The sequence below is a fragment of the Ranitomeya variabilis genome, chromosome 5, assembly GCF_051348905.1.
Source record: "Ranitomeya variabilis isolate aRanVar5 chromosome 5, aRanVar5.hap1, whole genome shotgun sequence".
Lineage (NCBI taxonomy): Eukaryota > Metazoa > Chordata > Amphibia > Anura > Dendrobatidae > Ranitomeya > Ranitomeya variabilis.
In genome coordinates, this window is record NC_135236.1 from 225,290,315 (window position 1) to 225,308,022 (window position 17,708).

At 41.9% G+C, this 17,708-nt stretch overlaps 1 protein-coding gene across 1 annotated transcript in view; it reads right to left on the reverse strand.

Annotated features, from left to right (window-relative positions):
* Positions 1–17,708, reverse strand: part of MYO1E (myosin IE) — a 189,285-nt gene that overhangs the window by 85,939 nt on the left and 85,638 nt on the right. The window contains exons 4-9 of the mRNA XM_077263863.1: positions 10,862–10,956; positions 6,235–6,322; positions 5,893–5,982; positions 5,587–5,718; positions 2,903–3,037; positions 2,006–2,138 (exon numbers count right to left, since the gene is read on the reverse strand). Of these exons, the coding sequence (XP_077119978.1) occupies positions 2,006–2,138; positions 2,903–3,037; positions 5,587–5,718; positions 5,893–5,982; positions 6,235–6,322; positions 10,862–10,956 (673 nt within the window). The remainder of the gene's footprint in view (positions 1–2,005; positions 2,139–2,902; positions 3,038–5,586; positions 5,719–5,892; positions 5,983–6,234; positions 6,323–10,861; positions 10,957–17,708) is intronic.

Sequence of the window (17,708 nt, forward strand, 5' to 3'; positions counted from 1 at the left end):
TCTAACTTTTATCATAGGTACACGTCAACTGTGAGAGAATCTAAAAATAAAAACCAGAAAATCACATACAAGCACACAACTATTGTATTAGGTTTACCTGTCCAATAGGATATTTCCCAGGGAAAGTGTCCAGATATTGTATGTATGATCTAACATAACATATTATATATCTTTGGACTAATGACCTCAACAACATCGTGACACTGGAAGAACACCAAGATAGTGATTGTGATTCCTGCATCATTGTTCCCAGGATCCTGGAAGCAATTTCTAGACATTAAAAAGTCCTTTACTCTCCCCATCCACTTTCCTCTAGATTAATAGCAGATTGTGGCCACATTGCGGCTTTATCTGCACACCATATTAGTGCTAATGACGGATGTCGTGTGATGGAAGGCAGAATGCACGCTTACAGGAATTGCTGCCATCCAGATCAAAGACATTAGCTTCAACATGCTGCTGTCGTAAAACTATATCTGATATTGAGGCATATCAATTTCTACTCATAACATATAAATGTGTTATTCTGGCTTGTGGCATCTTTACTTACAGAAGTTATCTAATGGTTATCACATGATATTCCTATGCAACAATGAAATGACATAAGGCAAGAGATCGGATAACTAGTGGCTGACACGTCCGTATGGATGAGATGTCAACTTCATTCTGATAATCCAGGGACCAAAGGTAATGTTAGAAGTCAGACCTATTAAAGGGGTTCTCCATGTATTTATTTTTAATACTGGCAGCCTATCCTTTTTGCTCCTCCAGTATCTGTAGGTGATGTGGTGCTCCTGAGAGTCTTGTGTCTACGGTACACCACCATGCTGGACATTCAGTAGTGGCACGACTGGACATCACAGCTTTGCCCCTTAGTCTGTTCCCCATTGATCTGATATTGTTGGCCGATACCATGGCTAGTCCAGCCATTTTGAAAAAAAAAAAAAAAATATGGAAAACCTCTGAGTTTTTACACAGCAGGAACAACTGTATAAAATGCTCTATAATGAACAAGACAAAAGTCCTTCTGATAACTTCTTTTGGTGTTGACACAAAGACGTAAAAAAATTATAAACACCACGAATAAAACAGCTATTCTTGTTTCCATATTTACAAGTGGCAGTCATGGACATGAATGCAAATTTGTACATAAGTATCTTTGCACATCTTAAAAACCAATGACATTGATTTTCAGTAGAGGACTCAGTCACTTCAACTTTTCAAGTCCACCCATGACCTTCATCAGAACATAAAATCAAGAATGGAAGACAAAATCAACCATGAGACCTCTTCAGGTAGAGATGAGATCACGATCTGTATCATATTTCGTTCCCTTATGCTCTAACGAAATTCTGACAAAGGGTCGCATTATGTACAGAAATTAGTAGTGAATTTGCAGCAAATTATCCAGTTTGGATTGTGGTGAATTCCTGCCTCTAACCGTCTAACACATGCAAGCTGCAGGCGATATAAAAGGTTATCATTTTTCATTAAGAAAAAAAAAACAAAAAAAAAACGATAGCAAAAGCATTTTATAAATCGCATTATAAATAAAATGCACTAAGCAATATACAAGGTGTCTATAGGTATTAAACAAGTACTTTGGTTATTGGTTTCATTACCAAACCTGTGTTATTGTATATGTAGTGTAGTGCTGGTGTACTAATAAACTCATCGATCGCCATCTTCCCCCGGCACCGATCTGGTCCTCTTCTGAGTCATGTGACAGCTCCTCCCACTCTCCAGACCACACTGGGGGTCTATGTGATCCAAAGTCACTTTTACAATGCTCCATAGACTCGCACTGTAAAAGACTTCTGGTTCAGACAGAGTGCAGTGTGATTAGGCTGGTGGGAAGAGGAGGAGGACTGGAGCGGCGCTGGGCACCGAAGAAACCGGTGATTGTGGAGTATATCAGCACACTGACATTAACATATACAGATGTTTAGGGAATAATAAGAAAACGTAACGGCAGTGACTAAGGGTCAGATCCAGAAATACCTACACTCTTCACTCTCCACTGCTGCATAGTTTCCCTTTTCTTTGAAGCTAATGTTACCCAGATGGAGAATTCCTGCTACAATCTGCAGCACCATAGCTTGCTCTTCGGCAAAGATACCAATGACGCTCATTGCATGCTGTAGGAAGCAAACGAGAAATGTTGTAGGGATTAGCTGATCCTAGTATCAAATCATATATATTTTGTATATACATTTTATTCGCTGCACTAAAGCAGGGGGGTACTATGAACCATGGTTTACTAGTCCTTTTTCCAGGAAACTAGATTAGCTTAATCCCCAAAAGTTTACACTGAACGCATCATCCCCTTTACATTTTCTCATGTATGAAATGAGGGTTTTCCTATGTTCCATATGATAGTTGGGACTCTACTCATTGACTTTACTGGTGAAAGTTTTGCAGTAACACTGCCAACTTATTTTACTGTTGGCATCGATGTCCTAACTAGTTGACCAGGTGGGCTGAGTAAAGTATGTGCAGGCTCCTCCAGAGTGACCGACGCCGTCCGTTTCTACTCTGGTTAACAAAGGAGGGTCCCGAATCCTACACAACCCCTCCAGGGCCATGTTCACACAGTGCTTGTGATCTTCATTCTGCTTCTGGTGTAGGCCCCTATTCACTTGGCCTACTGGGCTGTGCTTTTGGGCAGTATACATTTTTTAACTCTATAGAAAGGCAGTAGACTCGTCCTAAATGGAAGGCTATGCTTACACATCTCAGGCTATGCTCTGCTGCCGCTCACTGGATAGGCCTCCGATGGGAGATGGAAACTGATGGGCTGACAAGGAGAACTACTCCAATTTTCCCCATACACTAGTTTTGATAAATTACCTCAATATATACACAAATATTTATAAAGTAAGCACAGACCAATGTCACTTACCATGGTTTCCTGAAAGTCCCTCTTGTCATTAATGTCATCTACTTTGTAAGAGCCAGACTGACTAAGGTAGTAGTAATAATCCAGGTTGGTAATCCCAAGGTCATTCCTTTGTTCCTTAGAAGCTCCTTCAATCAACTGCAGCAAGTAATAGAGAACATTGGGATCATGCGGCTTTTTCCTGCACAGTAATTTCACACACTCACATACACATTTTAGTAACTGCATTGTGAGCTTATAGGTAATTTGTAGTGGTGATTGGGTGTACTCGTTGCTCGGGTGGTCTCCGAGTATTTGTGACTGCTCGCAGTTTTTGTTTTTATTGACAGCTGAATGATTTACAGCTACTACCCAGCCTGAGTACATGTGGGGGTTGCCTGGTTGCTAGGGAATCCCCACATGTAATCAAGCTGTCTAGTAGCTGCAAATCATTCAGCTGCGGCGAGGAAAACTATATCTCTATGTCACCAGAGCGTGCTCAGGAAAACCCGAACAACGAGTACACTCGCTCATCACTAGTACGGTAATTTGCTCTCAGATGGAAAAGCAAAAATCTAGTGACAATCCGTTTCTGGTTCTACAGAATTCAGCGCCACCCAAAGAGACATAGTTGGTTAAAAGGAACCAGTATCCTGGAAAAAAAAACAAAAAACTATTAACCTGCAAATATGGGGTTAATCACACTGACTCCAGGAACAAATGAATCTTGTTCTCCCTGGCGGCTTCGAGTCATAGGGTTCAGTCACCGCTCTGTGCATTAACCACATCCCCAGCACTGACTGACAGCCGGCGATAATGCTGAGCTGCTGACAGTCAGTGCCGCGGGCACGGTTACAGCTGCTGCTCTCTATACATAGAGCGGTGACTGTACCCGCGCGGCACCAACCCTATGACTAACTCGAAGCAGTCTGAGACTAAAGTTCATCTGTTTCCACAACACAAATGACTGGAACCAGAACGCTGCCAGGAGGAATAACATTCATTTGCCCGTGGCAGCAGGGTTCTAAGTGTGAACGATGAGCAAGGTCAACGCAATTAACCCGCAGATTAACCCCATATCTGCAAGTTAACAGCTTTTCTCAGGTGACAAGTTCCGTTTAACACCTTATTCCGCAACATGTTGGCGCATCCATTTAATATCCCTAGTTGAGCTGGATGTGGTTTTGTACAACCTGATATATTTGGACATTTAGCTTGCTTATATTTTGTGGTTTTTGCAATATTTTTACTGAATGCTGTTTTATTAATATAGAACTATACACTATTCTCACCATGTGCGAGTTATGGATTGGTGATCTAAATTTATCTTGTGGTGGTTCAGAATCACCACTATTCGGCAGGTGATGTTTATAATGGCTATTCGTAAGTGCCAGTGGCATTTCCTAACATTTCATCTGAGAGCCACATGAACTAGGGACAAAGACTCTGATTCCAGTGATGTGTCACTTAGCTGTTCTCTGAATGCAGAGATCTGTATAACCCCGCCCACAGCAATGATTGTCAGCTTTCTGTCTGTGTTCACAGTGCATAGGCAGAAACCTTCCAATCAGCGATGGGGGCAGGTTAGATTCAGCTCATATGAATGACTATGACAGGTTTACTATTCCTCTACGGATAATCTCCTGCTGTAATACAATGATTTTATGTACTACAGTAAGTAGCCAAATAAGGGACAATGCTGGAATTCAGGGTTCTGTCTGTACATTATGCTGCCCATAGATAGGTGGCAAACATTGTGGCAAATTCCCTTTAAATATTTTTAAGCACCACTTTAAAAATTTCAGAACTGGAGTGGTGCTACTAATTTAAGTTCCCTGCCCCTAGTCTTACAACTTTCCAGCCGCCATCTTCATGTTTCATCAGTACCGCTCCAGCAGTTTGTGACCTGCCGGATCGCTCCAGAACTCAATGCAAGTCTATGAGAGTCAGAACGAGGTTCTTAGACTTACATTGAGAGCTTGTGGCTATTACCTCTGACTTCCGGTCAATCAGAAGAACAGCACAGCTGGAAAAAAAAAAAAAAAAAAAACACGTGGTCTCCACATAAGGCTTTTTACAGACCTATAGGATTGAATAGAATTTTGATCTGTGAATGGGATCAAAATCACTCATGTTTTTTTTCTTGCGGACACCCAGTCCACTAAAAAACAAAAACCTGATGTGAACCCCTTTAAAAATGTGAAATCGATGGTGCAAACCAGAGACAAATGGCAAAGTGCAGATTAAACCGGAATCTGTACAGAATTCTGCACCATCTGAACTCAGCCTTTATTCCTTACACAACAATGTGGTTGATTTTCAGATTGTTACTTAGACTTGAATCGTATTCAATAGACTTTTAATCAGTAACTCGTGTAATCCCACAAGATGACACAACGAGCTTCACAGTTTATTGCACTCCTTTGCCAAGTATTAGCCACCGAAGACAGTAACAATAAGAACAGCTGTTGACACGGGAATCTGTTTTGAAAAACATTTAATAATATTAATATGACATTGGCCCCCAGACATTCCTACAGGGAACTGCAGAATTAGTCAGGTCAGTAAGCCTTGGAACAAATGTGTATATACAAATGTGGAGCAGAAAGTTAAGAGACGGCAATCCAAGATTTAGTACATGCACATTTTTTTTTTTAATAATCCGTGAATTCACAAATGGTAAAGATATTATCAGTTCATGTTCATACCTGATAAAAAATATGAAAACTTCTCTCTCCTGGATTTCTCATCACCACCCGAGATTTTTCCAGCAAAAAGTTAGATATTTTGCCTCCATCTGGTTCTCCCCCGGGACTGAACTGGATTTCAAAGTATTTTCCCTTTTGGAAATACAGATTTATAACAAAATCATGGATAACAACACAGCCATATATTACAGTTCTTTACTTGGCACATAGATCCAAGTCAATATCTTTGCTATGGTCAATTAATAGCATCAAGAATAGGATGTTGCTTACACAACTGCATAAGAAGGTGAAAGAACGGCAACTTACAAATCTACTGGAGTTGTTATTTCTGACCGTCTTCGCATTCCCAAAGGCCTCTAATAAAGGATTGGACTGCAGAATGATATCCTTCACGTGCTGCAAATGGCAAAACGAGACGCTATCAACAGGTCATATGTCCTTTTGGAAAAAGACTTGCTGTCTAAAAGATTTCATGCAGAGCTGTCAAGGTGGAGGAAGCCCTGGAGGAACATTGCTATGTCTCAGAAGCCATACAAACAGACTGTAGCCAGATGTCAAATTACCCACTGAATTGTTTTTTGGACTGCTGGATGCAACATCCTTAATGAAGATGTTTTTTTCCATCAATATTTAGCACAAATAAAGTACCTGAACTTTTGGGCCTCCTCCTGATACTTTAGAAATGTAGCCCATGATGTATTTTGCAGCCACTGTTTTCCCTGCTCCACTTTCTCCACTAAGTAGGAAAAAAGAAGGGAATATACATAACATTATATTTTACAGCATATTATAATCACATGCATTTTAAACAACATACAAGTACAAACACTAAAAAGGTATTCTCAAGTGGTCTCAAAGCAGCTCAGAGCTCTGCAGTCTCCTTACTTCCTGAATGCTTGGGGGAGAGCGCTCCTCCTTGAGGGACTTCATTATTGTGTAGTAGCAGAATGAAGCTGCTCACCAGAACTGACTGTTCATCTTTGTTCTCCAAATCTACATGTTATCACTGTTTGCATGTAGAGATACAAGAGACTTTGAACAAGTACACTGCTGAGGAAAGTAAGAGTCTTGATTAGGAAACTTCCTCTGGAAACTACTTAAGATGGATGACAAGGGCTTGTGATTCTACAGGACTGATACAAGCCCTTTCAGGAGCTGAGAGGGAGGGAGAGCGACTAACCGATGCATAAAAATCAATGGGCTAGACACAGCTGAGTGGTATGTTAAAAGAAAGTCAGCACAGAATGACAGTTCAAACCAAGTACCGGGGCTCAGTACTTCATGGTGGGGCCATTCCTTTAACTAAACCTTCCTACCTGCTTGGTTTCCATCTATCTCCACCCTTCTCTGGTCTTATGAAGCCAGAGCTGTCAAAGAAGAGAGGGGTGGATACTGAAGGAAAACAAGCAGGTGGGAAGGTGAATTTAAATTATTGACCCCATTGTGAAGCAATAAGCAGCGGGACTTAATTTTAACAGTCAAAGACCCTTTAACTCCTCTTGTGGAACATAGCTACTGTGGAACTAGTGGCCGAGCTCCGAGGAAAATAGCTGTACACTATGCAAGATAAAAGATACTCATTGAATATTCTTTATTTAACGATCTGCTGTCATTCTCCTACAGAGCGCACACACAGGGAGAGTCTTCAAGGTGCTGGAGAAAAGTGAGCAGATCCCCAATATACATCCAAGGAATTATTCACTGCACACCCAATTTGGTTCAAGAAATGGTAGACACGACGCACAAAAAAAGTTACATGTAACTTTTTGTGCTGACGGTCTGCCAAAACACGACGCATCCGTTGCACGACGGATGCGACGTGTGGCCATACGTCGCAATGCGTCGCTAATGTAAGTCTATGGGGAAAAAACGCATCCTGCAGACAACTTTGCAGGATGCGTTTTTTCTCCTAAACGACGCATTGCGATTTAGGCAAAATGACGGTAGTGTGAAAGTAGCCTTACTTGAACAGAACTGAGTGTGCAGTGAATAATTCCTTGGACAGCAGATAAGACCGCATGAAAATAAGCAAGTTTGCAATTTTTTTTATTTTTTTTTAAAGCAACTACTTCATAACATGAAAATAACCCTCCAAAAGATAGTGAACAATAGAATATTGAAGATACAAGCAACAAAATGCACTAAAATTACAAACCGTGTAAAACTACAATAAGGACTGAAACATCTACCAAGAACAACATCAACCATCCTAAATGAGGTCGGTAGAAATGCTCGTTCTGTACAGGAGAACACATGCAAATACAGCATAGATTTATGAAGAGGAGTATACAAGCAATGACTATTTTATAGCAAAGCTACAACATACAGGAAAGTCCTGTGAGTGTCCCAATACTCTAGAATAAAGGAGAATGATAGTTATGCAAGAAGTATAGAAAGTTTCAGCATTGTTCATAGCTTTGTGGAGGAGTGAGAATTCGGCCCCGCTCAGTATTTGGTCAGTATTGTGCATCAGTATTTATCAGCCAAAACCTGGAGAGGGTGAGAAATGCAGAAGTGCTGACGTGTTTCTATTATACTTTTACGCAGATTGTTCCACTTCTGATTTTGGCTTATAAATACTGATATCTAAAGTGCTGTAAAATTAATGGCACTATATAAAAGTGAGTAAAATAAGTAAAAATAAGTGTAAAATACTGACCAAATACTGAACATGTGTACTTGGCCCTAGGAAAGCCATTTATGTTGTGAAAGAAAAAAATAAAAATAAAAACAAACAAATAAGGCCAGCCAAGTATAAGACGAAGCAATAATGGCGCCACAATATGAGTGCTCCCCTATCTTCCCCAGTAGAGGTGACCTGCGGAAACTACAAACACATCTCCACATTAATGGAAAATCTATGGAGTGCAGCAAGGATTATGTGCTACTTTTCAGAAAAGGAGAAATGGAAATGTGGCTTTGGGATTCTATATCGGAAGCTTTGTGGCAAGGATGTCGTCACCCACCCACGAGGATGGTGCAGAGGACAGCTTGCTTAGATTGTGGAGTTACTACAAAATGCTGACATAATTCACTACTTTAAATAGAAGATGGATAACATGCATTGTGTGTATGTAGCTTTATACGGTCATTTGTGTAATCGTTCTATTCCTTTTAAAATTGTTTCACCGATTATTATAAAGAAGCTCATTAAACAGATGGCAACAATCAACACATTAATGGCCAACAGTCTTCTACTTATGGGTATGGTCAGGTCTCACTTAAAGCAGTGTTTCTCAAGTCCGGTCCTCAAGAGCCACCAACAGGTCATGTGTTCAGGATTTCCTTCGTATTGCATAATTGATGGAATTAATGCTTGAGCGGGTGATGGAATTATCACCTGTGCAACACTAGGGAAACCCTGAAAACATGACCTGTTGGTGGCTCTTTATATCAATGTTTCTCAACTCCGGTCCTAGTCAACTTAACATGGAAGAACACACTTGGTTTGCTATAGGGTTAATGTCCCATACTGGCATTGTAAGATATTAACGTAGATTTATTTGGTCCCTTTACAACTACCAGTATTTGGTTCTGACAAGCCACCAGACAAACTTATAACTTTTCTATTGGTTTTAGTGATATTTATGCTAAAAAAGTAAACTTTGCATATTACCAATTAATTATGGCGTTTCAACTTCATACAAGGTGTCCTTACAGGAAATCTGTCACCAGGCTTTTGCTACCTCATTGAGAGTAGCATGATGTAGGAAAAGAGACCCAGATTCCAATGATGTATCATTTAGTTTACTGGGAGCAGCAGTTGTCAGTTTTTAGACATGGATTCCAGCAATGTGTCACTTACTGGGCTGCTTGCTGCAGTTTTAATAAAATCAGTGTACTCTACTGCAGATCTAGCAGATCTCTGAATGCTGAGCTCTGTATAACCCCGCCCACACCACTGATTGGTTGCTTTCTGCCAAGTATACGCAGAAAACAGCCAGTGATGGGGTTATACAGAGTGTGTGAGAATGAAGGACTACATGGCAGCAGGTGAAGGTGATTTTATCAAAGCTACAGCAGCTGAGTAAGTGACACATTGCTGGAATCAGTCTACATTCTGATGCTCTCAGATGATGTGGTAGAAACCTGGTGACAGATTCCTTGTAACGTGTGTGAATTTCAATTAAACATGCTAGAATTTAGTGCACATGATCCTTCTTGAACGCCAGTCACAAAAGGCAATACCCCAATGGTTTAATGCACAATTATTTTTTCCTCCCACTTATTTTTCTTCGAACATAAGGTGAGCAATCCTCCAGCTCCTGTGAATACCCATGTGTACCATCCACTTTACACTTATGCAGCACCTCCTCTGGGGTATGACTAATGATCGCAGCTTGATCACCAAAAATAGACTGACTCATTAGCTTTCTATTCCCCCAAGCAAAGCAACCTTGAGGTTTGGGCAAGAGATGCCAGGATGTGAGCGAGTTGGGACACATTTGTCCACTGGCAATATCATGTGAAACAACATTTTCAGAAGACCGCTTTAAAAATTTTTTTTTTTTTTTTTTTTTTTTTTTACACACTAACAGAGTAAGGTAAAATACATAAATAGTATAAATATTATCATTGGAAAGGACCTCAAAACAAGCAATTAGTCATGTCCTGGCCACCCTAGATGTGGGATTTAGCCAACCCCCTTCAAAACACTGAAACCCTGCAATAGTGAATAGTCGTCTATAGGAAACTGCCGAGACCTGCCTAAAGTTACTGACCGGGATTGTTTGGACAACTCGCAACTAGCTGACAACTAACAATTTTTAGCTTCTACAGCATGTATGAAAATGTATGTTTTTATAGATTATGAGCATGAAAATGTGCAATATATTATGGACGAAGAGGCACCTTCCTCACCAGAGTCCAGAAAGGTTGGATTTGCTTTGGATCTTCTCAAAAGTCTGCAGAATCCTTACAGCATGCAAACTGCGCGCTATCAGGATTCTCCGAAGCTGCCGGCGAAAGCGGACAGTCATGACAGCAAATGTGTGACTTCCGGCCACATTCTGACTAGACGTGCTTGGCTTTGATCAATACACTTACATTGAGCGTGGCTGAGCACATCTAGTCGCAATGTGGCTGGAAATATGCAAATCACACACAGTCACATGACGGAGAATCTCGACAGCGTGTGGTGCACACCCTGTAAGGATTCAGAAGTGGGTGAGTGAGTGCAGAAGTCCGGAACCCCTTTAAATCCACAGGAAAATACACAACAGCACATCCACATGAAATTGTGTAGAAGAAAAAATAAACAAACCACATCCCTTACCTTATAATGACACATTGGTTTTCCCTGTCAATGATCATGTTCCTGTACATGTTGTCAGCTAATGCATAGATATGTGGTGGATTTTCATACTGAGCCTAGAACAGTAATAAAAAGTTGGAAACTAAGATACTGCATTTAAGATGGTTGTATGTCACAATTGTCAATTTGTTAGATCCAAGACGAAATTTCGTAGTATAAACTATATATATTAAAAGGCTATTGGACCTGAAGTGACTGGTATGGTTATTCTGAATGTGTGTCAAAATAGATGTATAAACCGGAAATGAAAATACGGTAAGAATTTTATGAGTCCTGTTGGAAATTGACTTAAAAACTTCATGTGAATACCAGGCATTAGGGTATGTGCACATGCTGCGGAAAACGCTGCGGATCCGCAGCGTTTCTGCAGCTGCGGGTCCGCAGCAGTTTCCCATGAGTTTACAGTTCAATGTAAACCTATGGGAAACCAAAAACGCTGTGCACATGCTGTGGAAAAAAACGCGCGGAAACAGCAGTTTACATTCCGCAGCGTGTCACTTTTCTGCGGATTCCACAGAGGTTTTACAGATGCCCCTATGGAAAACCGCAGTTGTAAAACCGCAGTAAATCCGCGATAAATCTGCAGCGAAAACGCAGCGTTTTTGCCCTGCAGATTTATCACATCTGCTGCAGAAAAATCCGCAGTGGCCAAGAATACGTGTGCACATACCCTTAACACTCACCAAGGACTATACAGCCTCACATTTTCAAGGTAATTACACCAGTCTCACCAAGGACTATACAGCCTCACATTTTCAAGGTAATTACACCAGTCTCACCAAGGACTATACAGCCTCACATTTTCAAGGTAATTACACCAGTCTCACCAAGTCTAACATATCTGTTTATTAGATGTAGGCAGATTCATTTAAGCTCTACACTGAATAAAAAAAAAACACAAAAAAAAAACCTCCTATAACTGTTAATCATTATCAGAATATTACGTGTGTCATTGTGATAATGGTAAGTATAAAATCTAGCAGGTCGTTTGTCATCTCTCATATTATGGTGGATCATTGCATCTAAAAAGGCAGATAAGATTTGTAAAATTTTCTTGTAAGAAATTAACCCAGCTTACAAAAATGTGAAATCTTTAGGCAGATGTGTAAAAAAAAGTTGCAGAGTAAGAATGCTTTAGAAAAAAAACAAAAAAAGGGATACTAATTTGTATTCTGTTAATTGATAAAAATAAACTAAGTGAATAAATGAAAGAAATGTAAATCAATTCAATATTTGGTGTAACTGTTCTTTGCCTTCTAAACAGCAACAATTCTTCCTCAAAATCGGGGATTTTATAGGATTACTAGATGGTGGCCCGATTCTAATGCATCGGGTATTCTAGAGCAGAGGTCCGCAACCGCCGGTCCGCGGACCAGGACCGGGCCGTTGGGGTTTTTCAGCCGGTCCGCGGCGCCGCTGACAGCTACCGTATATACTCGAGTATAAGCCGAGATTTTCAGCCCAAATTTTTGGGCTGAAAGTGCCCCCTCGGCTTATACTCGAGTCACGGTCGGCGGTGGGGTCGGCGGGTGAGTGGGAGAGGGCGCTGAGGCATACTCACCTAGTCCCGGGGCTCCTGGCGCTCCCCCTGCCCGTCCCACGGTCTCCGGGTGCAGCAGCTCTTCTCCCCTGTACAGCGGTCACGTGGGACCGCTCATTAGAGAAATGAATAGGCTGCTCCACCTCCCATAGGGGCGGAGCCGCATAATTCATTTCTCTAATCAGGGGTAACGGTGACCGCTGATAGAGGAAGAGGCTGCGGCACCGAAGACCAGCTGTCCGGGGGAAGGAGCGGGACGCCGGGAGCAGGTAAGTATTACATATTCACCTGTCCTCGTTCCACACGCCGGGCGCTGTCTCCATCTTCCCGGCGTCTCTCCTCACTGACTGTGCAGGTCAGAGGGCGCGACGACGCATATAGTGTGCGCGCCGCCCTCTGCCTGATCAGTCAGTGCGGAGAGACGCCGGGACCGGACGCTGAGGAGCTGCAAGCAAGAGAGGTGAGTATGTGTTTTATTATTTTTATTGCAGCAGCAGCACAGCTATGGGGCAATAATGGACGGTGCAGAGCACTATATGGCACAGCTATGGGGCAATAATAAACGGTGCAGAGCACTGTATGGCACAGCTATGGGGCAATAATGGTGCAGAGAACTGTATGGCACAGCTATGGGGCAATAATGGTGCAGAGCACTGTATGGCACAGCTATGGGGCAATAATGGTGCAGAGCACTGTATGGCACAGCTATGGGGCAATAATGGTGCAGAGCACTATATGGCACAGCTATGGGGCAATAATGGTGCAGAGCACTGTATGGCACAGCTATGGGGCAATAATGGTGCAGAGCACTATATGGCACAGCTATGGGGCAATAATGGTGCAGAGCACTGTATGGCACAGCTATGGGGCAATAATGGTGCAGAGCACTATATGGCAGAGCTATGGTGCAATAATGGTGCAGAGCACTGTATGGCACAGCTATGGGGCAATAATGGTGCAGAGCACTGTATGGCACAGTTATGGGGCACTAATGGTGCAGAGCACTGTATGGCACAGCTATGGGGCAATAATGGTGCAGAGCACTATATGGCACAGCTATGGGGCAATAATGGTGCAGAGCACTGTATGGCACAGCTATGGGGCAATAATGGTGCAGAGCACTATATGGCACAGCTATGGGGCAATTATGAACGGTGCAGAGCACTATATGGCACAGCTATGGGGCAATAATAAACGGTGCAGAGCACTGTATGGCACAGCTATGGGGCAATAATGGTGCAGAGCACCAGGGAAACAAGCATGGTGCTCCCACTCATTCTGAACCTATGGTAAGTTGAATCACATTCTCATTATAAATGTCATAATTATATGATAAGTATGCACTAAGCTCCATCCCTCCATAACCCCACCCCCATATAACCAAAGCCCCGCCCCTGCCCCACCCCCACCGGGCCATGGAAAACTGGTCTTGCTTAAAGCCGGTCCCTGGTGCAAAAAAGGTTGGGGACCTCTGTTCTAGAGTATGTATGTATGTATGTATGTATGTATGTATGTATGTATGTATGTATGTATGTATGTATGTATGTATGTATGTATGTATGTATGTATCAGCCACATAGTATATAGCACAGGCCACATAGTATATAGGAGCCATGTAGTATATAGCAGACAAATAGTACGTGGCCTGTGCTATATAGTATGTGGTTGCTATATTCATACATATTGTAGAATACCCGATGCGTTAATACAGGCCACGCAATATATAACACAGCCCAAACAGTATGTAACAGCCCACGTACTATATAACACAGCCCACGCAGTATATAGCAGCCACGTAGTATATAACACAGGCCACGCACTATATAACACAGGCCACGCAGTATATAACACAGGCCACGCAGTATATAACACAGGCCACGCAGTATATAACACAGGCCACGCAGTATATAACACAGGCCACGCAGTATATAACACAGGCCACATAGTATGTAACACTGGCCACATAGTATATAGCAGCCATGTAGTATATAGTACTGCCCACATATATACTACATGCCTGCTATATACTAACACAGCCCACGCAGTATTTAGCAGTGTGGGCACCATATCCCTGTTAAAAAAAAAAAAAAAAAAAAAAAAAAAGAATTAAAATAAAAAAATAGTTATACTCACCCCCTGGGATCCAACGGCGCTCTGGCGATGTGCGCACGGATGCCGCCATCTTCCGTTCCCAGGATGCACTGCGAAATTACCCAGAAGACTTAGCGGTCTTGCGAGACCGCTAAGTCTTCTGGGTAATATCGCAATGCATCTCTGGGACCGGAAGCTGGCGGAAGGCGCAAGCACGTCGGACTACGGAGAGTGAATATAGCAGGTTTTTTTTTTACTATTTTTAACATTAGATTTTTTTACTATTGATGCTGCATAGGCAGCATCAATAGTAAAATGTTGGGGACACACAGGGTTAATAGCAGTGGTAACGGAGTGCGTAACCCGTGGCATAACGCGGTCCGTCACCGCTGGCATTAACCCTGTGTGAGCGGTGACCGGAGGGGAGTATGGAGCGAGCGGGCGCCAGGCACTGACTGCAGGGGAGTAGGGAGGGACTAATCGGACTGTGCCAGTCACTGATTGGTCGCGGCAGCCATGACAGGCAGCTGGCGAGACCAATCAGCGACGCGGGATTTCCGTGACAGAGGTTGCTGACAGAAAGACAGACGGAAGTACCCCTTAGAGATAGATATATAGAAATATATATATATATATATATATATATATATATATATATATATATATATATATATATATATATATATATATATATATATATATATATATATCTCTATCTCTATCTCATAGGATTAACCAATTATCCCAAATAGGTGATAATCATTTTCATGCGTAGATTGAAACACAGTAAGGCCAGTCTCACACATCCAGATATTTCCGGTACCAGAAGATAGAGAAAGAGAAAGTGTGTCATCCGTGTGCTATCCGTGTATTGAAACAATTTGCTTCAATTTTAACCCTATGGCTTTAAAAAAAAAAAAAAAAAAAGCACACGGACAGCATCCGTGTGCGGTACGTGTTTACACGCACCCATTGACTTTAATGGGTCCGTGTGATCCGTGCGCTCCCACGAACACTGACATGTCTCCGTGTTTTGCACACGGACCGTGAAAACTCGCTGACATCTGCAGAGACACTTTTTTTAATGTGTCTACGTGTGTCAGTGTCTCCGGTACGTGAGGAAACTGTCACTACACGTACCGGAACCACTGACGTGTGAAACCGGCCTAACTGAAACAGAAACAGTTGTGAAGGAAGTTTAAAATGGACGAGAAAGTGTCAAACTCTGCTAAAGGTGAGGTTGTGCAAGACAGTTTTGTGATTAGTGTTTCTCCTGCTGAGAGCCATCAATCTTCTAGTTATGATACCTTTTAAAGGATAACAGAAATAGAAGTGATGTTACACAGCAAGCTTCTGAGACTGCTTAGGTCCCTTCCTCAGGCGTGATATAACAACGTATCTGTTTCAAGTAACACCAGGCTGAACAGCAACTAGACAAAAAGGTAGTTATAGTGCATCAACCAAGGTCTCAGGGTTTCTAGATGCACCAAGAAATGGGCAATGTTGAGGATAATAGAAAGTGCTTGGCAAAGGAAATTAAGCAACAGATGACAGACACCATGGTTTCTTCCCTTCAAAATGGTCAAGCAGTGCCATCTACTGAGATCTGGCCTGGAGGGATTGTGCTACACTTATCTGTGGTCACAGATGTCGGGTCAGAAGTGGCCTTAATGATATAACTTGACGGTGATTATTTCATGGACACAGAAACCAGATCAAATAACCAAAATATATGAACTGGGGCACAGGAAAATGACAGTAGGTGTTCTGGATGGAGGAGTACATATTTGAAATATTTGGGTGTAGCAGAAGGCAGACTGTTAAAGTGCCTGAAAGCAACAGTGAAAAGAAACACGATGAAGCTTCCTTGCAAGTCTGGGGCTGTATTTCAATAAATGGAGTGGAGGGTTTGGTCAGGATTACTGGTGTCCTCAATGCTGAGAAATACAGGAAGATTATTCATCATGCAGTTACCATCAGGGAGGTGGCAGATTGGCTCCTAGAAGATTCTGCAGTGCAATGACCCCAAACATACATTGGCATTAGGCACAAAGCCCTGCTATCAACATGGATTTTTTGTTTTATATGAAGAGACAGAAGGATTTGCTCAAGAATCCACAGAAGATTAGTGGTTAGATCTCCAAGATGTTTGGAACGATCTACCTGCCAAGCTCCTTCAAAAACTGTGCAAGTGTACCAAGAATCGGTGCTGTTTTGAGGTCACACCAAATATTGGCTTAATTTAGATTTCGCTTTTGTTCATTCACTTTGCTTAAACAAAAAAAGCCCCTAACAAATACAATCATTAACACTTCTATTTCTGAAAGCATTCTTACATTGCGTTTTTTTTTCTACACCTGCCTAAAAACCTTTTGCATAGTACTGTAAATGAATTTGATTTAAATATCTCAAGCAATGGGTCACATTCCAAGAAAAGCCTTTAGAACAGCACATGCTGTCACTTTCCTGAGCAAATGAGAGACACAGATGTATTTAGAAAATTCAAAATATTTCCATTTTGGCAAAACCACTTCTGAAAAAAAAAAAAAAAAAAAAAAAAAAAAAAAAAAAAAAAAAAGATTAAGGCCGGCCTCACACTAGCGAGTTTTACGGACGTATGAGCGCATAAACTACGTCCGTAAAACTCGCATTACATACGGCACAATTATTCTCAATGGGGCTGCTCCTATTAGCCGTATATTACGGTTCAGTATTATACGGCTTTCTACGGCCGTACAAAATCGCAGCATGCTGCGTTTGTCACCGTATTGCGCAAAAAAAAAAAAATCGCCAATGAAAGTCTATGGGGGCGAGAAAAATACGGATTCCACACTGACCAGCAGTGTGACTTGCGAGAAATACGCAGCGGTGTTAGTGAAAAGTCGGTAATTCAATTGCCGGCTTTTCATTTCTCCTGCACAAACCCGACAGGATATGAGACATGGTTTACATACAGTAAACCATCTCATATCCCCTTTTTTTTGCATATTCCACACTACTAATGTTAGTAGTGTGTATGTGCAAAATTTCAGCGCTGTAGCTGCTGAAATAAAGGGTTAAATGGCGGAAAAAATTGGCGTGGGCTCCCGCGCAATTTTCTCCGCCAGAGCGGTAAAGCCAGTGACTGAGGGCAGATATTAATAGCCTAGAGAGGGTCCATGGTTATTGGCCCCCCCG